Source organism: Petaurus breviceps, unplaced genomic scaffold, assembly GCF_028583685.1.
Source record: "Petaurus breviceps papuanus isolate PSGF00001 unplaced genomic scaffold, PetGlider_PUasm1.0 98, whole genome shotgun sequence".
NCBI lineage: Eukaryota > Metazoa > Chordata > Mammalia > Diprotodontia > Petauridae > Petaurus > Petaurus breviceps.
The window spans coordinates 28,881,174-28,905,269 of NW_027187460.1; the positions used below are offsets into that span (position 1 = coordinate 28,881,174).

The 24,096-nt window shown below is 42.6% G+C and overlaps 1 protein-coding gene across 2 annotated transcripts; it reads right to left on the bottom strand.

The window, feature by feature from the left end:
• Window positions 1-348: 348 nt before the first annotated feature.
• On the bottom strand, window positions 349-24,049 carry LOC138155678 (involucrin-like). Of its 2 annotated transcripts, XM_069080923.1 has the most exons (8): window positions 23,857-24,049; window positions 13,529-13,899; window positions 11,965-12,033; window positions 10,852-10,908; window positions 10,032-10,118; window positions 7,900-7,959; window positions 1,285-1,359; window positions 349-1,185 (listed from the first exon to the last, which is right to left on the bottom strand). In XM_069080923.1, the coding sequence occupies exons 2-8, from the start codon at window positions 13,584-13,586 to the stop codon at window positions 905-907; spliced, it is 687 nt and encodes a 228-aa protein (XP_068937024.1). In that variant the 5' UTR covers window positions 13,587-13,899; window positions 23,857-24,049; the 3' UTR covers window positions 349-904. The 2 variants fall into 2 exon arrangements, with proteins under 2 accessions (XP_068937024.1, XP_068937023.1); XM_069080922.1 differs by lacking the exon at window positions 23,857-24,049 and having other exon boundaries at window positions 13,713-14,093.
• Between the last annotated feature and the right edge of the window lie 47 nt (window positions 24,050-24,096).

Consider the following 24,096-nt stretch of genomic DNA (forward strand, 5'->3'; position numbering starts at 1 on the left):
GACACACTCTCTCCATACGCCATGTTTTTATTGACCATCTCCCAAGCCAGGAATGCTCTCCCTCCTTGTCTCCACCTCCTGACTTCCTTCAAGTCTCAGCTAAAATGCCACATCCTTAAAGAGGCCTTTCTGGATGCCTCTCTGAGATTACTGCCCACCTCCACTGTCTGTGTCCTGTGTGATCTCCGCCATTACAATGGCGGTCCCTTGAGGGTTTCCTCAAGACCCATTTTGGTCTTTTTTTGTATCTGTGGAGTTGACCAAGGTGCCTGGTACATAAATGCTTGTTGACTGCTGATCTGTAAAAGGGTATTTTGAGGCTTAAATGAGGGATGATATAGAAAGTGCTTGGTAATAATGATAGCTAGCATTTACATATGGCTTTAAGGTTTGTGTGGGCCGCTGGGTGGCACAGTGAATAAAGTTCAAGGGCTGGAATCAGAAAGACTGACTTCATATCTGGCCTCAGACACTAGCTGTGTGACCCTGGGCAAGTCGCTTAACCCCAACTGGGGTCTTGAAGAGTCAGACACAACTGAAATGACTGAACAACAATTTACAGTTTGTATGAGTGTCACAACAACCTTGGGAGGAAGGTACTGTTATTATTCCCATTTTACAGTTGAGGAAACTGAGGCAGACAGCAGTTAAGTGAGTTGCCCAGTGTCATGCTGCTAGTAAGTGGCTGATCCCAGGCCCAGTGTTCTCTCCAACATGCTACTTTACAGCCAAATGCGATGTCAACTTTTATTATTATATGATAAAAGAGGCAGAATCTGAGGGATAGAATTCAAACCTTTATCTCAAGACTTCCAAACATGGGGAACAGATTAAATTTGCCTAGATAGAATGCATTCCAAGAAACCAAGGTAATGTGAGCTGCATCTCCGTGGAGAACCAAAGCCTACTCAGGGTGGGGACCACCAGGAGGTTCAAAGGTCGAGGAATAAGGCTGTGGAACTGGAGATCCTGACAAGAGAATACTGGGATTGATCATTTGGGGGAGAAAGGGCCCAGGGTGGAGGGGGACTTCTGTCTGGTTGGCCAGCAGCAGGCAGAGCTGGTACATGTTGTGATTTAGGAGATGGACGCCCGGGATCAGCTGCTCCTGCTGGTACTGGAGGGCTTTGGCAATGTACACGTTGACCACAGACATCTCCTGCTGGGTTCGGGACAGGTTTCTCACTGTAGGAGAAGGAATACATCCATTATCAGTGTCCTAGACAGGGGGAGTCTTCAAAAAAAAAAAAAAAAAGAAAACCACCACTGCCATTGTTTACTTACATTCCTCCAGCATGGCCTCCCTAATCTGCTGGTATCTGGGGTCACAGGGGACCTCAGGCTTCTCTTGCTGAAGCGCTAAGATAAAACACAGACATTGGATAATAGGCATGAAGTGAGAGAAGAATTCCTGCTGCACTGCCAACTACCCTTCTCCCCACCAAACCTGACCAAGGACCTAGTCCTCCCATCCCTGGCCATGACCACCCTTGGCCAGGGTGAAGGAAAGGGACCTGGGCCTTCCAGGACATAGTAGATAACAAGAAACAAACCAGAGAATCCTCCTTTTCAGACTTCTCTTCCATCTTGTGGACCGGGGAGCCATCTTTTTACCTGAAGTGTGCATGAGCTCAGCTGCTCAACTGAGGCTGTGATCTCATCAATTTGTAAGTACCCTCCAAGATGACAGAGATCACAACCAGGTATGCCCGCTCCTTCCTGGGTGATTCTTACCCAACTCCTCCTATGAGTTAGCCACAACATGCTGGAGACCTCCCTTGCTGTCCCTGATTCTGTGAGGACTCCACTGGAGCACTTGGTCTTCCCCCTGTCATCCTTCCATCTCACCTCATGATCAGCCCACCATCCTTTTCCCATCATCTATTTCTCTGCTGACATTCTTTTTTAAGACTTTATTTACTATTAGTTTACAACATTCAGTTCCACAAGTTTTTGAATCACAAATTTTCTCCCCACCCCCTTTTCCCCCATGGCAGAATGCAATCCAATATAGGTTCTACAGATACCTTCACATTAAACATTAGTCAAGTTGTAAAGGATTATAACCAATGGAGTGAACAGCGAGGAAGAAGAAACAAAACAAAATAAAAAGGAGAGAGAGAACAAGTAGTTTGCTTCAATCTGCATTGAGATTCTAATTCCTTCTCTGAATGTGGATAGCCTTTTTTTTTCTTTTTTAGCAATTGGGGTTAAGTAACTTGCCTAAGGTTACACGGCCAGTTATTTTGTGTGGGTGTTAAGTATCTGAAGCTGGGGTCTCCTGTCTCCGGGGCTGGCGCTCTTACTCACTGCACCACCTGGCCGCCCCTAGATAGCCTTTTCCATCATGAGTCTTTGGAGTTGTGTCATAACCTTGCATTGCTGAGGGGAGCCCAGTCTACCAAAGTCAGTCATCTGATGACGTTCTTAACTTCTCTTCATTGAAGTTCTGCATTTATTAGATGTGGAAGCCTGCTCACTCATGACCATATGCCTTTCCTTTGACTACTGGATGTTTTGTTACCCATGAAACAAAGTGTGTGTGTGTGTGATAGACACAGACACAGACACAGACACACACACACACACACACACACACACACATGGAGAGGGTGGGGGTGGGTGGAGAGATTGAGTTTAGAAAATGAATCTTTTCCTTTTTCCAGAATAGTGCATGTGTCCTTGGGACAATTAAGCCACTTCTCTCGGAGTCTAATGGAGATAATCCCTCTTCCCTAGCTATTTAAAAGGGATGAAATGAAGGTAATGCATATGGAAAAATCAGGAAAGGTTCTATATTCACCTAAGGATTGGGATAATAATTTAAACACAGATCCTAGGATTTGGAGCATCTGGACTTCTGAGTCCTCAGTTCAAATCCTGAGTCAGACAGTTATTAGTTGGGTGTCCCTGGGCAAAGCACTTAACCTCTCTCCAATCTCAGTTTCCCATTTGTAAAATAGGGATAATAATGTCACCTACCTGACAGGATTGCTGCAAGATTAGATTAGAAATCACTTTGCAAACCTTAAAGAGATATTTAAGTCTTAGCTGTAGAGACCAGGTAGTGTAGTAGACAGAATGATAGAAAGGCCCCTAGCAAGGTGTCTAACCCCTCTCAGACTCAGTATACTCTTCTATAAAATGGAGATAACAACAAGACCTCTTAATATAGTGAGAATTAAATGAGATTATCTATGTAAAGGACTCTGCACACTTTAAAGTGCTACATAAATGCTAGCAGTTTATAATTAGAGCTGGAGGGAACCTGGGAGTATATTTAGTCTAACCCTCTCATTCCACAGATGAAGACACTGTGACCCACAGGGGGACATGACTTTCCCAAGGTTAACCAGGGACTGAGTAGTGGAGCCAAGCTCAAGTTAATGGAAGAAAAGATCATAGAATCATATGATTTCCCAAAGAATGTTAGAGCTGCATTGGGTCCCACACAGGCCCTGGTGAGATCAAGTGATCTCACTGGTGGCTCATTCCCTGTAAGAGTCATTCAATCCAATAACCACAAAGTTCCTCTGGGATGCCACCTGGTATTTGTGTATTTAACCAGGCAATCAGTTGGACAACTACTATGGCATATAGGGGAAAAGGCACATCACTAGGACTCAGGATGCCTGGGCTCCAGGCAAGTCATTCTCTGGGCCTCAGTTTCCTTTGTTGTTAAGTGAAATAACAGTCCCAGCCAGAATGACCTCCCTGGCATGGCAGCTAGAGGAAAGCAGTGTTAACCTTGAAGTGTAAAGTCTGTTTACACTTTACTGAGTTACTGGGAAAGGGTGTGCTGGTAAATGTTTAACAATCAGCTCTGAGGGAGGGGAGAAGCTTAAATTTAATCTGCATCATTAATATTTTCCACATTAATTTCTTGTCTAGATAATCAACTAAACAACAAATAAAGCCCTGACTTGTAGCATTTGCTGATTCTGTGGGGTAAATACTCACACACTAAAAATTTAACAAGTAGCTCTCCCAGAGCTGGTGCCAGCATATCCCTGGTACTATTATTATAAATAATTTACCCATTTGGCAAGTGGAAAACCATGTCAAAGGCTGGCTCTCTCGAGAAGCTTAGCAGTTGCTAGATGGTGCAATGTTAGTCACAGAGACCTGAAATCCTGCCTTAGACACTTAAGCTGTGGAACTCTGCACAAGTCACTTAATGTCTTTGTCTCAATTTTCTCATCTGTAAAATGGGAATAATAATAATAATAGCACTGCCCTCAGAAGGTTGTTTGGAGGAAAAAATGAGAAAAGGTATGTAAAGTGCTTTGTAAATCTTGAAGTGCTATAAAAGGTCAGCTAGTATTATTATTACTTATAATCATTAGACTATGAGTTTCTGGGAAGCAGGGGCTGATTTCTGCCTTTTCTTTTTATCTTCAGCATGTAGTAGGCATTTAATAAATGCTCGTTGACTAATGAAAACCTGTGGGATCTCCATCACAGAATACCTTTTAGAAAAAAAGAAATCAGAAAATGTAGACATTTTCTGCCCAAAGGCAGAGGGCTGAATCAAGTCATTTCTTACAGTCTGTTACAACCCTTCTACTCTAGAATTTGTTTTTTTCTGGCTCTATGACTCTATTAAAGGACTCTTGAAAATATAAAGCATTTTTCTTTGAAAGACTTTTACTCATAACATGCAATCCTAATGAGAGCCAGGGAACAAGCACCATTCCCAATTATCTCCTGATGAGGAAATAAGACACAGCCAAGGCCACAATGTGAGTTGAGAATCTAGGCCTTCAGATCAGACATTGAGAACTGATGGAGATTAACCCTCTTCCCCGCCCCAACAATTTCTTGATACTTTAGTCCATAGAACTCACATGAATGATATCAGATGTTTCCAACAAATACTAAAAACCATCACACAGTTTTATATATCATATGCTTTTTTCCTAGTAGAGGAAGTCTGTTTTCTTCATACTCTGGCTTTTTAGTACAGAGATGCTACGCTTTTATATAAAACAGAATTCTTTCAAGCATAACAGATGGTTGGTTGTTAGCAGCTACAATTATTTTTCAATAGTTGGGGTTTTAATTTTGATTTTTTTCTTTTTAGACATTTCAAACAAGAAGGGGGACCAGGAAAGGCTTCCTACAGAAGATGCGATTTTAGCTGGGACATGAATATGGTCAGGGCACAGAGACAAAGAGAGAGACCATTTGAGGAATGGGGGACAACCAGGGAAGATGCACAGAGTTGGGAGATGAAGGATGCTGTGTTTAAGACCCAGCAAGGAGGAGAGTATCACTAACCTCAGAGGATATAGGGAGAGAGTAAGGTGTGAGAAGACTGGAAGGGAGGTAGTGGGACTTTTACAGACAGGTTGGATGACCACTTGGGCATGTCGTAGTGGGGATATTTTTCCAGAGGGAGGTTAGATGTTGTCGTTGTTCAGTCATTTCAGTCTCGCCCAACTCTTCGTGACCCCGTTTTGGGGTTTTCTTGGCAAAAACACTGGAGCACAGCTTGCCATTTCCCACTCCAGCTTATCTGACAGCTGAGGAAGTGACTTGCTCAGGGTCACACAGCTAGTAAATATCTGAGGTCAGATTTGAACTCAGGAAGATGAGTCTTCCTGGCTCTAGGCCTGGTGCTCTGTGCTCTATGGTGCCACCTAGCCGCCCTTCGGGCAGACTAGATAACTCTATAGTGCCCTTCCAACCCAGAGATTAAGTGATTCTTGTGAGAATAAAAACTGCCAGGTCAGCAGCTGTTCTGAATTCTCTGACTTCTTAGCTGGGCTCTAGTAGGGAGTGCATGGAGGAGGTCTGGCTGGTAATTAAGTACATGGATGGCCTCGTACCTTTCGGCTGTCTCCCTGATAGCTTTTTCCTGTCGAGTTTTACATGTCTTTCTTCCCTGTTTTGACATGTGTCTTTATGTCAGACTCTGGTTATAAGGAATAATGAATGAGAATGTTGCTAGCAAGCCGGACAGGCCACAGATGGCACGGTACAGACAGACGAGACGTTTTGTTGGTGTTCAGGTGTGTGTGATGTGGCAGCCAGGGAACAGATGGGGAGGAGGGGGCTGCTAAGATGTGCTGGAATCAGAGGTGTCAGATGTAATTAGGTGAGCAAGCAGCTGCACTGAGGATGAAACCAGAAGTTCAGTGATAGCGAGTGAGCATGGGTGCGGTAGACAAGGGCTTCACATCTGCTGCAGCTGGGAGGCTTGGGGCTCCACCTCCAGCCTTTGATATTGTCCTGTTGGTCTCTGGCTTTGGACAAAGGAGGACCGAGGGCAGGAGGCAGGAAGAGCATCAGGGCAGCCAGCAGGAGAAGATTAATTATGCATTGGCCCCTAGGATCTCGTCCCTCTCAGCTGCTTCACCACCATTAGACGCTGCCAGACACTGCTCTGATGACTGATGACTTCTGGGACGACCCCAAATGGGGAGGGAGAGCCTGGAAGGAGCTTTGGGAATCCATTCTCAGAATGTGTTCCCCTCTTAGCTTCCTTTGAATTCAATCCACACTGTTCTCTTCTTCCCCCTTAGAGGATATGGACCCCTGAGCCACTGAAGGACTGGGAAGGGTCTGAGGAGGGAGGTAGTCGCATTGTTACTACTGAGTAGTCCAATGATTGCAGAAAGAATTCAGTAATCACAGGCATATAGGATTCCTAGCTTGAAGGGACTAGTTTTCTAGTCCCACCCCTTCATTTTACAGATAAGGAATCAGAAGTTTGGAGAGGTGACCTGCCCTGTCCGGGGCTGTACCTAAGAAGTGACAGAGCTGGGGTCCTTTGGGGTCACTATTCTCCACCACCACCAAGAAAATGCAGCAAGTTGGTGTTGTTTTTCCAGTTCCAGAGTTGAGGCCCAGGGAAGTTAAGTAATTGCATCCACTTTGCACAGCAAAGCAAAGAATGAAAAACACAGCATAGGCAGATAGCAACAGGCCAATAGACTTAGGTAAGGAAGTAAGGGGGGTCACTGAGCAGAATCTGCCCATTTTGCAGATGAATAGACTGAGGCCCAGGAAGGTAGAATAGCTTGCCCAGAGTCACACAGGGAGCCCGCAGGACATGCTGATAAGTAGATCAGCTGTCTTGACTCAGGACCACATTCTGATCAAAGAGTCCAACATTTTTCATCACAAAATGTCACAAGGCTGGGTTTTGTTTCCCATTACTTTGCAAGACTGGTACACACAGAATGAAATCTGTTGACAGCAGCTGCTTGTGATGCTCAGAAACTGGTAATTATCTGTGTGATAGAGGCTGTGTTCACTCTCACTGTGCCTAAGTGTGACCGGCAGCCACGTCAATCAAACCATGTGAGGTGCTGACAGTCAGTGTTTACCCAGGAGCAGATGTGCCCTGACAAAGGAACTAGAGAGGAGGCCTGGGGGTCTGAGTGGTTCATGAGGGAGGAGACAATGTTCCTTCTTCTGGTAAGTGGGATTTGGTCAGAGGGGCATGGATATGTTTAGAATGATCCTTGGATAAAAAAAAGATTTATCTTGCAGGAGCTTGAAGTGATTTTGAATTGATGGCACAATAGTCCAAAGAATAACTAATAATTAAAGGGATGGAAAATAGTTTCCTAAAAGGGAGGTAAAGTTCAGGGACAATGGCTAATCTGAAAAAAGCTTATAGGAAGTTCAACTTGTAAAGAGTGTTAGAATCATCTCTACAGACACACCAACTTCCTCAAACCCCTCCCACGTTTCTAACTTCCTTTTTTTTTTTTTTACCACATTCAAGTTAACCAGTTCTTCAAAGGACACATCACAGACACTATTTTTTTTATGTCACATTATTTCAATATACTTAAGAACTTGACATAATACATTGGCTCCATGGAAACATATGGCCATTAATTACAAAATTTGCCCATCCCATTATTTCCCCATCCCTCTGCTTACCTGTTTCCTCTAGTGTCTGTCTTCCTAAAGCTGTTTGATTTACTGCACATCCTTCTGCTCCTTTGGTCAATTATTTTGAAAAATATCATACTCATGAGTTAGAAAGCAGAAACTAACACAGCATGTTCTTAAATGAGACTTTCAACTACCCCCTTGACAAGTCAACACTCATCCTCAGAGTAGATGTGGTCACAAAGCTCTTTTATATCTACTCTCAAATGCCCACCATGGTCCATTTGGTCATTTGGCTCCTGGGAGAGAAAAATAGTCATTCCTGGTAGGTACAATCTCCTCTAGGATTTTGGGAGATGGGATTGTTACCAAGCTTATAGCATTGTGTAGTGAGAATGCCCTAGTTGGGAGTCATGAGACATGGGTTCTGGGCCTGGCTCTGACATTAGCTGATTGTATGACCTTAGAAGACACTGGGTTTCTTTCTTTCTTTTTTTTAAGCAATTGGGGTTAAGTAACTTGCCCAAGGTTACACAACCAGTTTTTTTATGTGGGTGTTAAGTATCTGAGGCCGGAATGATCCTGGGTTCTCCTGATTCCGGGGCCGGGGCCGGCGCCGGGTGCTCTTACTCACTGCACCACCTAGCTGCCCCAAGACGTTGAGTTTCTTGATTAAAGTTAGTGCCTTGGGAAGGAAATCAATCAGCTTCAGGAACATGCCAAAAAGCAGAGTGGGAAATTCAGAAATAGTCACAGAATTTCAGAGTTGGAAGGAACTTCCTAAGTTTCCTATGTCCAACTTAAGCCTGAGCGGAGACCCCTTCTTGACAAGTGGTCTTCCAGCCTTCCCTGGGATACCTCTAACAAAGAGGAAACCATTCCTTCCAGAGGAAACCCACTGCACTTTGTCAGCTCTGCTCAAAAGGTTAATCCATCTTTCAGAAACCTCCACCCTTTGCTTCTGCTTCTGCCTGTAGAGACAAGTAGAACCCCTGACCATGGTGTTTTCTGAGACAATAAGCCTTTGGAGAGGCAGCCAGGTAGCACAGTGAGTAAGAGCACAAGCCCCAGAGTCGGGATAACCTGGGATCGAATCCGGGCTCGGACACTTAGCATCCACCCAGAAACACCTGGCCATGTAACCTTGAGCAAGTTACTTAACCCCAATTGCTTAAAAAAAACAAGCCTTTGGAAAATCAATTCCCCCCAAGTGGAGGTCTTCAGGCAAAGGCTGAGCGACCACCACTAAGCTCCCTGCTGTCTCTGATATTCTGCCTCAGTCTTTGCTCTGATGCAATGCCCAGAACAGAGATGACCAGTGCTAAACGTGCTTTGGGGTGGGGGGAACCTTACTGTCCAATGCAGGCTCTTTCCTCAAGTTGCTGATGGGGAAGGTGAAGCCCAAAGTAGTCTAGAATACTCCATGTCAGGTCACATGGGGCCTACGATACCCTCAAATGCAATGCTAAACAGATATAGTTCTTATCGGGCTCTCATGTGCTACCATACTAATAAAGAAATGAAATATATAAACATGCGGTTTTCTAAGTTGATACGCAATCCCTAGGGATCCTTATGTATAGTTCAGTTGTCTTCATTTCTATTTGAGTTTGCCACCACTATTCTAAAGCAACCCTTCATCATCTAGGAGAACCTAGAACTGGCAAGCCAGGTGCTACTATTGAACCTGGTATTAGGAAGATCTGAGTTCAAATCTTGCCTTAGACATGTAGCTCTGTGACCCTGGGCAAGTCAACTTAACCTCTGTTTGTCTCAGTTTCCTCAACTATGAAATGGGGATAATAATAGCACCTACTTCCTAGGGTTACTGTGAGGATCGAATGAGAATATATATGTATGTATGTATATATGCATATAGACACATATATGTCAATGTATAGATTTGCAAAGCCACTTATGTGTATATACACATACATATATGACTTTGCAAACCTTAAAGCACTATATAAATGCTATTATTATTATTATTATTATTATTATTATTATTATTAGTTGGGCTATGCCCCTTGGGTATCTACCAAGCTCCCAGAGAATAAGAGGATCTCATTCACAAGTGAGAAGACCCAGCATGGTATGGGCTGTGCTGGGCCAGTGATCTTAGACAGCCATGGTGCCATGCCCCAGTATAATTTCAAGTCCCTCTTGGATTCTGGACTTACCATGACTTGTTTCATTGTCTTTGGACTGATGCTCCCCGATGGAAGTCTCTGCCTGTGGAGGCTGTGACTCTGTTCCAGGTAATACTTCTTGGGTTTGGAGGAAAGAATGGATTATTTCAATAATCTATCACTTGTTATCTCTGGTGAGTAAAAGGCAACAGGAAACCTCTATGTGCAAAAATAGCCTACTTTACTTATAAAAAGAAAGTGAGGAAAGCAGTTTTCTCACTTGGACTCAAAGCCTCTCCAGTTTCTTTCAGTGAATAAAGAATGAGGCTTTTTAAATGAAAAACGCTAGCCATATGTACACAGGCAAGTTGATGTGGACAATTAAGGCAATTAACTGAATTACTCAGGCAAAAAAAAAACCTACTAAGGAGCAAAAAGTAAGAATTTTTGTTTCAGTTCCTTTTCTGAGCTCAATTCAACAAATGCATTAAATTAGTATGTGCTAGGCACTGTGTTAGGCACTAGGAATACAATGACAAAAATGAAAGAATCACAGCCCTCTAGGAATTTACATTCTACTGGGGAGGAGGAGAAATGAGTGGAAAAACATACAAGGAAGAGAGCACCATCTGGACAGTTAATGACTCCAGTTTTCCACTCTACTGTAGACACTGCTCTAGTCAGAAAAATTCTCAGCCACCAAATAACTTTCCCATGGGGTTGTGATGCCACCCTTGCCCTCATCACAGCCTCTAACCCCAAGCCTAAGTTTATTGGTCAGACCTCCCTGAGCTTCTGTGTCTTGGGTGAGGGAGTGGGTGGCTAAGAGGGCTGACTCAGTTCAGACAGAGATTCCTGTTGAGAATGTTACCTGGCTTGTCAGGGCCAGGATCATCAGGATGCTTCACAGGGATGGGAGCAGGCATTTCTGAAAGGCAGGAAGGGAGGTGATAGCATCATCTAGGCAGTGCTCAGAGGTGTTGAGCCAGGGTGTTAAGGTGCTAAGCTTCTAGAACCTGTGCAAACAGGACTTGGACAAACCTTGCAGCAGCATATTATATAGAACCCAGAGCTTGAGATTTGTCTGTTGACTAAACATACAGATAGAGACACTGAAATTTTAGATGAGTACAGGATCAAAGAGCTTCCTTCTTATTCCCCTAGAGTAAAACATATACTCCTTTGTTTAGGTTTTAAAGCCCTGCACAACCTGGCCCCAACCTATCTGCAAATTTACTGAACGTTATCCTCATCTCCACCTCCCCCACCACACACACACACACACACACACACACACACACACACACACACTATGACCCAACCAAACTGGTCTTCTCTAGGTTCCTTACTCAAGAAATTTCATTTTCCATCTCCAAACCTTTGCAGTGGCTTTCTCTCGTGCCTGGAACGCACTCCTACCTTATATCTACCACAGAGACCCTCTAGGCAGCACAGGCACCACTCACTTTCTGCACAAGACCTCTACTAAAGGCCCCCTAACTGCTAGTGTCTTCCCTTCCAAACTACTTTGTATAGATTTATATTAACTTAATATTTCATATATATTTAATATATTGATATTAACTTTATAATATATATCTCCCCTATTAGCGAGTGAATTTATGTATGTCTCCCCTATGAGACCATGAGCTTACATAGCCTCTCCTCTTAGACTGTAAGCTACTTGACAACAAGGACTGTTTTTTGTATCCCTAGTTCCTTCTATGGTGCTTGGTATATTGTAGGTGCTTACTAAATACTTGCCGATTGATTTCTGGTAATTCTCTGGCCTTCAATCCAACCCTCTTAAAATTAATTATAAGCTTTAAATAAAGATATGTGTTTTTTCCAAAGCTTAGTTCAATTAAATTAAATTAAATGAGCAGTCATTAAGCACCCCACTATATGCCGGGCCCTGGGGATACAAAAATGAAGCAGTAGTATTCCCTGTCCTTAAGGAGCTTCCTGGTCCCCTGTTTCTTACCTTCTTTCTTGTTCTGCTTCTGGAGTTCCAGGGCTATCTTTATCTTTGCTTTGGTAGGTTGCTTTGGCCCTGTTGGGGAACAAAGGGAAACAGTCTATTTCATCCAGATCAGCTAGTAAGGAACAACAGACGAGAAGGGAAAATGAATGGTATCTGTTTTGCGCAGAGTAGGTGCTTCCCTAGGGCTTCCTAAGTTGTCAGAGATGGTCCTGAAGAAGGACCAGGGTCTGGAGCTGTGCAGTTGCCACCACAAGGGACTTCACTCCATGGGTGTGAGCTGATCCCTCAACTAGGGATGATACCCCTTCTCCTACTTCCTAGGGGTGTCTAATGTGAGACAGTGAAACTGATGCAAGCTCCTTGAGAGCTGGGATTGAATTTGCATCCCCAGGACCTAGCACAGTGCCTGACACATAGTAGGCACTTAATGAATACTGTCTGATTGAACAAGTACTTATTAAATGCCTGCTGTATGTCAGACCGTGTACATGGAGCTGGGGATCCAGATAACAAAACAGAATCCCTCCTATCAATGTGAAATGGGGATAATAATGGCACCCACATCACAAGGTTGTTGTGAGGATCCAATGATATAGTAAAGAATGGCAGGCACATAGTAGGTGCTCAATAAAAATTTCTTTCTTCCTTCTTTCCTTTCTATTTTTTTTAAGGCATCTAGATGGCACAGTGGATAGAGCACGAGGCCTTGAGTCAGGAATACCTGAGTTCAAATCCACTGGCTATGTGACCTTGGGCAAGTCAGTTAATCTGTTTGCCTCAGTTTCCTCATCTGTAAAGTGGGGGAGGGAGGATGATAGCATCACTTACCTCCTTTGGTTATGAGGATCAAATGAGATAATAATCATAAAGCACTTAGCCCAGTGCCCAGCACACAGCAAGTGCTGTGTAAATGTTGTGCAGCTGTTTGTGTCTGACTCTTCAAGACCCCATTTAAAATTTTCTTAGCCAAGATTCTGGAGTGGTTTGCTATATCCTTTTCCAGCTCATTTGACAGATAAGGAAACTGAAGCCAAGAGAGTTAAGTGACTTGCCCAGGGTCACACAGCTGGTAAGTGACTGAGGCCAGATTTGAACTCAGGAAGATGAACCTTCCTGACTCCAGGCCCAGCAGCCTTTCAGCTGTGTATGTAAATCATCATCATTATTATTACTGTTTTCTTTTAGGAGAAGCCAGGTGATGCAGTGGATATAGAGTGTTGGGGTTGGCATCAAGAAGACCTGAGACCTGTGCAAGTCACTTAAAAAAAATTATCTGTTTGCCTCAGTCAGCTCATCTGTGAAATGGGAATAATGACAGCCCCTCCCTCCCAGGGCTGTGGTGAGGATCAGATGAGATCACTGTAAAGGTGCTCAGCAGAGGGCCTGGCAATAGCAGGCACTATCTAAATGCCAGGCAATATTATTAGCAAGAAACCGACATTATATCAATGATCCTAAAGCTCTCTGAAAAGTGTGAGGGGGCCACCCCCTGAAAAGATGGAAGAGAGGCCACACAGAATCAACTGCAGATACATCCATCCTCTTGGCAGGCTCCCTGACTTACGTTTTGGAGGCCCTGCCTTTGGTGAGCACCTGGCCGCCACATTCCAGAGGGTGCTCATTTCCTCATAGAAGTGTGGCAGAGGGTCTGAGTGGACCCCTGTGGTCAGGTAATGAGACTGTTCAAAGCAGAACTGGGTCTTGAGATGCTTCCACTTGGTGCGGCACTGCGTGGCTGTGTAGCCCACCTGGCTCTCGGCCAGAGTCTTGGTGACCTCTTTCCAAAGCTTGCTCTTTCTCTGACTGGTTCCCGAAATGATCTGGTGGGCTTTGCCCGTCTTGAAGATGGCTTCCAGAAGCAGGCTGATCTCGTGTCGGCTCCAGCTCGCTCTCCAAGAGCCTTTGCGGGATTTCTTTAGAACTTTTTGGGTCTTTCTGAGGAAACACAAATGGAACCTTTACAACAGGGGTTCCCAGCCCCAGGAGGCATAAGAAGTTTGGCAAGAAGGTACAGAGAATATTCGATTCTTTCTTTCTTTTTCTCTTTTCTAACATTCATTTTCAAAAATACTGAGTTTCTGATTCTTGCTCTCCCTCCAGACCCTCCCTACTCATTGAAAAAGCAAGTAATACAATATCAATTATATATGTGAAGTAATGCAGAACACATACTGGGGATATTTAAAAAATAACCATGTCATCCTATCAAAGTTAATGAAATGATTTTGTTTCTTATTGGACACATTCAGGTAAACACTAGAATTTATTTTCTTATTTCTACACAGTGCTTAATAAATGCTCAGGGAAGTACAAAGTACACAACAGAGAACGAAATAAAACTCACAAAGATGCAAAGAAAAGACGGACAGCTCTGAACACAATGTGTAGTATTTACTAGATAGGCTTTCTTGAAATGGAAATTCATTGCCATATATGTTGAATCCTTTCTTATGTTCTTCTGTGCACAGAGTAATGCTTTTTTTCCCCTTATTTTGTATTTAGATTTATGTTTCTTTTTCTTTTCTTGTGTATTTGTTTTAGTAGTTAAGTTTAAAGTAAATTAACAAAATTTTAAAAAACGTTTTGGGCCTTGACTTGTCTAAAAAGAGGAGCATAGGAAAATTTAGGGACTTAAAAGATTGAGAACCCTTGCTTTACATGGTTTGAGGTCCTTTGAACATGACATCTGTTGTACAAACAGCTTCCCAGCTGGGGAGGGAGGATGTTGACATACCTAGATTTAAAGCTGAAAGGGACCTTGTAGAGTCCATCCACCTCATTTTATAGATAAGGACACTGAGACCCTGAGGTCTCACCTTCACACTAAGTGACCTGCCCAACTTCAAACAAGTGCTAAGTGGGGTGAAAGGAGGGGAACAAACATTTATTAATCACCTACTGTGTACCAAGGCTCTGTGCTGAGCCCTTTACAATTGAGCCCTTTAGAGTTATTTCATTTGGTCCTCACCATAACCCTGGGAAGGAGGCACTATCATTATCCTCATTTTACAGTTGAGGAAACTGAGGCAGACAGAGGTTTAAGTGGCTTTCTTTGAGCACAGGGACAGTCTTTTGCCTCTTTATATTCCCAGTGCTTAGCACAGTGCCTGGAACTTAGCAGGCCCTTAATAAATATTTATTGGTTGACTTACCCAGGGTCACAAGCTAGTAAGTACCTGAGGCTGAATTTGAACTTGGGTCTTCCTGACTCCCAGCTCAGGGCTTTGCGTACTATGGCATGGCACCACCTAGCTTTGTGAGAGTCAAGAGTGGTGGACAACACAGATTATGAGCTTGGATGATGGGGACAAAGGTACTGCCAGTGACAAGTAACAGGGAAATTCAGAAGAGGAGAGAGCTTGGAGTAGGAGGGAGTAGAGAGTAGTCATTTAATCACTGTCTGCTGAGTTGAAATTAAATTGAATTGAACTAGAGTTACTATTATTAGCATCCAGTGAAGAAATATTTGACTGGAACAGAGAATAGTGTTATCAGTGAAAATAAGGTTTGGGGATTTTCTTAGCATTTCACCAGAAATACCTATTACCAAGAGAAAATTCAAGAGTTGTCCCTGGCTATTTGTATTGATCAGAACACTCTTCACCAAACCAAACTACTTGGGGAGGGGAAGGTAAAGAGAAATTGAAGCTTCTTTTGCAAAAAAAAAAAATGCAATCAAAATAAAAGTCTTCATATTATTAGTACAAACTGGTGGAACCCATAGAAAAGTCGGCTACGTTTACATGGCAATGTTGTGCTAATACATCCATCTGAGGGAAGGAGGAAATTGGAGTCTGCATTCATTGATTCCATAGAGCCAGTCTGTGTACACAAAGCAACCAGAAAGAAATTCAAAGGTAAAGTTGTTTTCTGCTTGTAACACCCAATATGCATTTCAAGACGTGTGAAAAGGATTCAGCAAACAGATTAAATTAAGGGGGAACAATACTGTGTTAGGATGTGAGCTTTACAGAATAGCAGTTTAAGAAATTACAGAGAATCCAATCTAGCTCCCCACTGCAAATGCCAGATCAGGAAACTCAGGCAGGTGAAGTGAGGTGGAGTCCCAAGTCCTGGGTTCAAGTGTTGGCTCTGACACTTGTTGGCTTTGTCCAGGGGACAGAGGGCCAGGCCTGGAGTCAGGAGGACCTGAGCTCAGATTTGGCCTCTGACACTTACTGTGTCACCTCATTTGGAATTTTCTTGGCAAAGATACTGGAGTGGTTTGATATTTCCTTCTCCAGCTTATTTTACAGATTAGGAAACTGAAGCAAACAGGGCTAAATGACTTGCCCAGGGTCACACAGTTAGTAAGTGTCTGAGGCCAGATTTGAACTCAGTAAGATGAGTCTTCCTGACTTCAGGCCCACCACTCTATATACTATAAAATGAGTGTAAAGTACCTTCCAGTTCCAAATTCACAACCTTAAGACAAATGAACTCTTGAATAAGAGGTTCTGGTTCAAATATGGCAAATATGAATATTCATTGTCTCTCTAACTTTATAGACCAAGGCTTTCCATCTTCCTTATCTGGGAGGAAGAGGGCCTAGATCAGTGATTCTTAACCGTGTCTATGTCTCAGACCATTCAGGCAATCTGTGGGTCCCTTCTCAGAATATTTGTCACCTCTGCTGATAAAGGAAGGAAATGCTAAACTTCAAATGGAAGTTAATCGAAGATGTAATTTTTTTTTCCATCCAAGTTCACAGATTCCCTGAAATTTATCTGTGGTCCCCTAGTTTGAGAACTCCAATCCTATATAATCTCTAAGGTCTCTTGTGTGATTTATCTGTTTTTTTAAAGGTCACATGGCTAATTAGTGACATACAAGGCACCAGAACCGTGACCTCTAAATTGAATGTACTATTATTATAGTCACTTATGAATCCTTTCCGTGGCAAACTTCCTAGTCTATTTTGAATATAATTTGATTTGCAAAAATCTATTTTAGTTCAGCTTTTTAAGGATAAAACCCATTGATTACAGACTTCTTTTTTCTTTTTTTAAAGGCTGAAGTTTTAAGGCCTTCTAATTAGGTGATGGATTGTATGGGAGTAACTCCCGCCAAGAGAATTGCAGTTTCTTGCTGTCTAAAGCAGTGTTGATGATAATGATTGGGTGCGAAATTAATGGTGTGTGTTGTAAAGGCAACGTATAAGTTTTAGGCTCCATAGGGATGGAATTCGAGGGAAATGTGCCTGGGAAGCTATGTGGGGTTGGCTGAGTTTTTGAGTCAGAGTGGAAGAGAGGTTTCGTACTGAGGAGGAAAGAATGTCATGAAGGCCAACTAGAAAGAACTCACAGGGAAACTGCAGGGGTTTGACTCCAAATTCCTATATAAAACAAGGCCCTTTTAGGGGTTGGGGAAAGGGCAGTGGGGTTCAATAGAAAATGCTGGATGTGGACTCAGGGCCTGGATAGGAAACCCAGCTCTGTCTAGTCTCTCTAGATAATCTATGATCCAATTCGTCCGTTCATTCATTCATTCATTCATTCATTCATTCATTCATTCATTCATTCATTCATTCATTCACCGTGCTAGGTTCTTACAGATACAAATGCAAGAAACTGTCCCTACCTTCAAGAAACTTACATTCTCTTACATAAAAGCAAAAACTAATATAAAATAAGGTCAATTCTCAATATTCACGGGGGCATTGTTCTTAAGAAAAGAAGCAAAAATCACACGAATGTTGTGGGAAACCTATGAGAAACAGGGATTTAGGTTCCTTTGACCACCAAAAATAATAATCTTTCTCTAGAGATTGCTGAAAAGTACACTTTTTCTGCACACAATTCTTTATAACAAAATATTAATTCTGATATTATTCATTTTTCCTGACACAGGAAATAAACTGATAAAATATAGTACACAAAATGGAATTGGTAAAATACAGAATATTGTTTTCTTGCTTGTAATTCCTTAAAATTCTGTAACCTTTTGTGAATATCTCACAATATTCACTTTTCATAACTCATGAAATCTGTAGTACCGTAAATGCTTTCCTCCTTTTTTTGGAATCGTTGATTCCTCAAATCCAAACTCAGGAACAATAGTGGCTGCAGACATTCCAGCACAAAGTTTCTCTAACACCTTTATTTTCTCACTAAGCCACATCACAGACGTTACAAGCCCCTGGGGATAAAGGACTTGCACTACACTTTGGGGGCATAATTGCAGCACAAAAGTCTAGTTTTACAGGCAAACGATGAAAATATGCCATGACTGTAGAGAGTGCTCTTTATAGTGGTAGGGCGAACAACTAGGATACCAGCCACTCCACAATTCTGTGCACATAGCACCTCATTTTTTTCAATTCAAAAGTGAAAATGAGGCTACTAATAAAATTACCCAAATGCCTGCAGTCCCAAAAGTTAAAATCTCAAATGTTGAGGATTCACTGCACATAGAAAATATATACTGTGGTGATTTATAAAAATACTGAATAAAAGGCACTCAGGAGTGGCATTTATTAAGTGCCTATAAAGATTAAAAAAAAAAAAGGCAGGTAGGTGGGGCAGTGGATAGAGTGCTTGGCATGGAGTCAGGAAGACCTGAGTTCAAATCCAGCCTCAGACACGTACTAGCTGTGTGACCCTGAACAAGCCACCTAACCTTGTTTGCCTCAGTTTCCTCATCTGGAAAATGAGTTGGAGAAGAAAACAGCAAACCACTCTAGTATCTTTGCCAAAAAACCCTGAATGGAGTCACAAAGAGTCAGACGTGACTGAAGCAACAGCATAAAGATAAAAGGATCACAGAGTTAGAGAAAGAAGGAGGCTTAGAAGTCATCTAGTCCAAGCCCCTCATTTCACAGATGAGGAAACTGAGGCATCCAGGAGGGGTTTAGTAGAGTTAGTTCTAGATCAGTCTCTTAATTCAATAACTTGAATTCAACAAAATTTATTATTTGCCATACACATTCATATATACATACATATGTGCAAGGAAATGAATTAGGTAAGTGCTTCAGTTTCCTTAACTTTAAAACGACTGATATCTTGCCCTGGGAGTCATATAAACTAGCAGAAAATGAGCAGAAGTACTCAAATCCTTAAGAAGAAAGATGTTAACATAAATTCCTTAGAGGAGCTGACAAGCAGGTTTGGTGTCTGGAACTACAGTATAATGGAGAGAGAACTGAGCTTGGAGTCCTGGCTCCCCCAAGACACTGGGTAACCTCTGATCTTCAGTCATGGGGATAATACTTCTGCCCCACAGGATTGTATTGAGGGATCAAATGAGAGAGTGAATTTAAAGTACTTTTAACATTTTGGGAATAGAAGTTGTTCTCTGGTTAGCAGGTTGAAACGCAGGTTTATACCTGGTAATCCTTAAGAATAATAACTAACTAGTGTTAATTATTATTAATGTTAACTAATAATGAGCTAATATGTAATAATAACAATAGCTAGGATTTATAAAGCACAGTTACTAAGTGGATAGAGTACTGGGCCTGGAGTTAGCAAGAACTAAATTCAAGTCCAAATTCTTACATTTCTGAGCTGTGTGACCCTGGACAAGTCATTAACCTCAGCTTGCCTTGGTTTCTTCACATGTAAAACGGGGATAATAATATTAACCTAAGAAGGGTTGTTGTGAAGATCAAATGAGATAATAATTTTAAAGCACTTAGTACAGTGTCTGACACATAGTAGGTGCTATATAAATGCTTATTTCCTTCTCTCCCCCTTCATTCATGTGGTCCAGCATAAAGAATACTGGCCTTGGGTTCAAATCCTACTTCAGATCCTGACTACCTGTGTGGCCTTGGGCAAGTAATTTGAGTTCCCTGGGCCTCAGTTTCCTCATCTGTAAAATGAGGAGGTTAGACAAAGGAGGGTGGAGGTTAGACGAAGGAGGGTTCCAAGGTCCCTCTATAATCTATGACTTTATGTATATTTTTCTAGGCTTAGTATGGATGGGCTGCATTCTATTTCACTGGAGGGAACTTTGGAATAAATGAGATCTTGGATCTGTTTAAGCCTGTGGTGGTATTTGAGTGATGGGCTGCCTGAGGGAAGTCTCACCATGGTTTCAGATTAGTGGGAAGGGGAGACGGCAGAAAGGCAAGAGCAAGCCTTGGGCCTCTTCACTCCAGAGATGGGGTGAGGATAAACACCCCCCCCCCAATCTTCCTGGCTGGGAAATGCTCCCTCATGTGAAAATTAAAAAATTTAATTTTAATTAATTTTAAAAAAATTAAAAAATTAAATTAAAAAAAATTTAATTTTAAAAAAATTAAAAATTTCACGTGGTTGGGTGACTTGGCCTCAGACCTGAAATAAGACACTGATTTAACAGCTTTTGAAATTCAGGAAGCATCTATGATTACCAATAAAAATCATCAGGCTGGGGGGGAGGCAGAGTGGAAGGAGGGCTATTCATTGGGTGGGTGGGGAGTGATAACTAAAGGCCAGTCTAGTAAGGAACTGTGGTTACAAGCTGAGACAAAAAAGCCCCCCATCACCGAACATGATTTACAAGGACCAAGGCTCCAGCTCCAGCTCTGCCACTTATTTAGCTGGGTGAACTTGGTTAAATTACTTAACCTTTATTTCCACATCTGTAAAATGGGGACAACAATATTTACAACCATCTGCCTTACAGAGCTGTTACAAGTTTATTATCTATTGTGATTACAGAGCACAGGAGAAATGAACCTTTTGGGGGGAGAGGAGGGCAGGGCAACTGATGAAATCCAAGGAAATTGTAAGCAAATTAAAAGTTAGGGCATCTGATTTTAAATAGAATCATGGGGTGGGTCTGTCAGCTTGTAATAGTAATAGCCATTCCTTATATTATCTCCATTGTAAGTGTCAATTCTGGTTAATCAGGTTTGCATGGTATAGGAATGGGCAGCCTTGCAAAGTACAGCAAAGATTTTTACAACCACAAAAGAGAAAAATCTGTAGATAATAATAAAAGTTCACATCTTTATGGTGCTTTAAGGTCAGCAAAGATGCTTTTCATCTAACATCTCACCTGAGTCTCACAACCACTCCCTGGGGTAGGTGCTATTATTATTCCCATTTTATATCAGAGGAAACTGAGGCTCAGAGGCATTAAGTGACTGGCCCAGGGTCACACAGCTAGCTAAGTGCTTGAGGTAGAATTAAAACCCAGGTCATTCATGACTTTTCCTATTAATTCATAGAGTTCATCTTAGCCTTTGGTTCCCAGAGAATCAAAAACATTGTAATGGCGCCCTCTGGGGGAGGTGCTGTATCGATGGGGGGGACAGTAGTAGCCTGGGGTGCAATGGGGGTGGGGTGGGGTTTGAATAAAAACAAGGCGCTGTGGAAGCATAATGGAAGAAGATTAGAGAAATGTGGAAAACCAATCACATATGTTTTTTCTGTTGTGTAACAGAGTTAAAGTCAGAGTGATTACTTATTTTCCAAACAAACACACAAAACTGAAGTTACAACCTCTCAGTGCTCAAGTCCACAGTCAGGTCTTAATAAGCAAGTGTTGGCAGGAGGGCCTGTGGAGCACAGTCAGGAAGTCCAGCCTGCCTCTCACATGCCTCTAATAGGAAGCAAAGCTGTGTCACCAAAATTTAAATACAGGGCAAAAAGATCACAAATTTACAATAAATTATTAGATTTAAGATGCATAAAAATATTTAAAAATATTTTATATTTATTTAAATTCAAATAAAAAAAACCATTAAAGGGTAAAAGAAAGTAGATTTTTAGGGGGTGCTGAGTAATCTTTTTATTTTCTTAAAGAGGTAGGTAGGCCAAATAAATTTGGGGCCCTCTGCTTTAAAGGAACAGAGAGCTAAAGAGGGGAAAGAACCCCTGCTGGGATGGCATTATAGGATCTGAGTTTGAGTCCTGATCTTATTGCACGTGTGCCCTTGTGCCAGGCCCTCTGGGCCTCAGTTTCCTCTTCTAGGTCTGTGAAGCTGGAAGAGATAACCCCCAGGCCCTTCCTAGCTCTTGGTCCCACAACCAGGTACCCGATGCCCCGTCTAGCTAGCTGATGCCAGCTCGCTGCGCCTTCTCTGGGCTCCTCTGCATGCTCTCATACCACCCTGGCCCTCAGCTCTCCCAGGCTAAGTCTGGGGACCCTCTGAGGACCTAGGTGTGCTGGGCAAGCGGCAGGTGCTCTCAAGGCTGACCATGCCTCTCTCTGCCCAGGCCGAGTCTGGGGGGGAGGGGAAAGCCAGAAGATGCTGGGATTTAAGAGGCCTTTGCATGGCCAGCCCCCGCCCCTGCCCCCTCCAGGACCGGGACTCACGGGTCTCCCTGAGCGCTGCTCCCGTCCATGCCTCCGCTCCCGGTGTCTTCCTGAGAATGAGCAGTTCTCCTCTAAGGTCACACCTCCCAAGCTCGTACTGGCTCCTGGCCTTGACCACTAGGGGACGGCAGCTCGGCTCAGAGAGCACCTCTGATTGGCTGCTTTTCAGTAGTCCCGCCCCTGGCCTCCAGCAGCGTCAGCACCTGAAGGATGCCTGCACAGGGGCCCAGGACCACAGACTGGAAGTGGCCTCAGAGGCCGTCGGGCTGCTGCTTCTTTTTTGACAGAGAAGAAACTTAGATAAAAAGAAAGAAATCACCAGATAAAAAGTAAAGCTAACGTTTGGAGCGCCCTTCAGTGTCCGCAGAGTGCTTTACGCAGATTAATCACAACACTGCTGGGACAGGGCCCTTTGTTTATCCTCATTTTACAGAGGAGGCAGCTGAGGCAAACAGAAGTGAAAGGGTTTTCCCAGGGTCACAAAGCTAGGAAGTGTCTGAGGCTGGATTTGAACTCAGGTCCTCCCACTCCAGGCCCAGAGTTCTATCCATTGTGCCACCTAGCCACCTGGAGGTATTAGTACATGCAAATATTATATACACACATTGCCATGTATATATGTACAAATACATCTTATAGTATATATACACAACATATATCTATGTATACATATGCATATGTATAAATACACATATATACCACATATGCACACATTATATACCATATGGCCATATGTTTACACACTTATAGACACATCTCTTCTATGTACAAAGTTGTTTACATGTCTCCATCATTAGAACGTGAGGTGGGTATTATCATCCCCTTTTTACAGATGAGGAAACTGAGGCAAACAGAAATGAAGGGATTTGCCTTGGGTTACACAGCTAGAAGTGTCTGAGTCTGGATTGGAACTCAGGTCATCCTGACTGTATGCCCAGAGCTCTATCCACCAAGCCAACTAGGGACTCACATATATAAATACATGTTTATTGTATCTACACATAACTATATGTAGATATACATGCATATGTATATTAATACACATGCATGTTAATAAAGATAAATATGTATAAACACATTATACATATCACTGTGCATATATTTATATTAATACACATATACATACATGTGTATAAATATATGTATATATAATGTATACATATACCACACATCTCTACGTAGACATATGTATTTGTATAAATGCACACATGCATGTATGTAAATACACATGTATACATTATATGCCACAATGTCACATGTTTACATATTTATAGACATATCTCTTCTATGCACAAAGTTGTTTATGTGTTTCCATCGTTAGAATGTGAGTTAGGCGCTATTATTATCCCCTTTTTACAGATGAGGAAACTGAGGCAAACTGAGGCAAAGGGACTTGCCCAAGTGTAGCAGCAAGCATCCCAGCGTCCCCAGGGTGTCTGCCAACACAGGTTCTTAGATCTGCTTTGTTAAAGGAAAGCAACTCAAAATGGGTTAACAAGCGTAATCAATCAAACATATGTATCGTTTACCTAGTTCAGGGGAAAAAGGTCAGCACCCCGAACTTCAGAATATACAGACAGAATTATCAAGACAGAAAAACAGATCAAGTAGACAGTTTCCAAACTATCCAACCGTCCATACCAAATAAACATCTGGGTTTCAACATCTGGGTTTTTCAAAGCCGAGGGGGGGCTCTCAACAACGGCTTCCCAGAATCCAGATCAAATCACAGAACACTTCTCAAAGTGAGCCCCAAAACAAAGCTACCCATCAGAGCTTATATAGCCTTCTCCTGACTCAGAGAATATAACAACCTTATTGACTCACTGGCCAATCAAGAAGTATCTACTGAAAAACAAGCCTCCCACCCCAGGTTCCAGG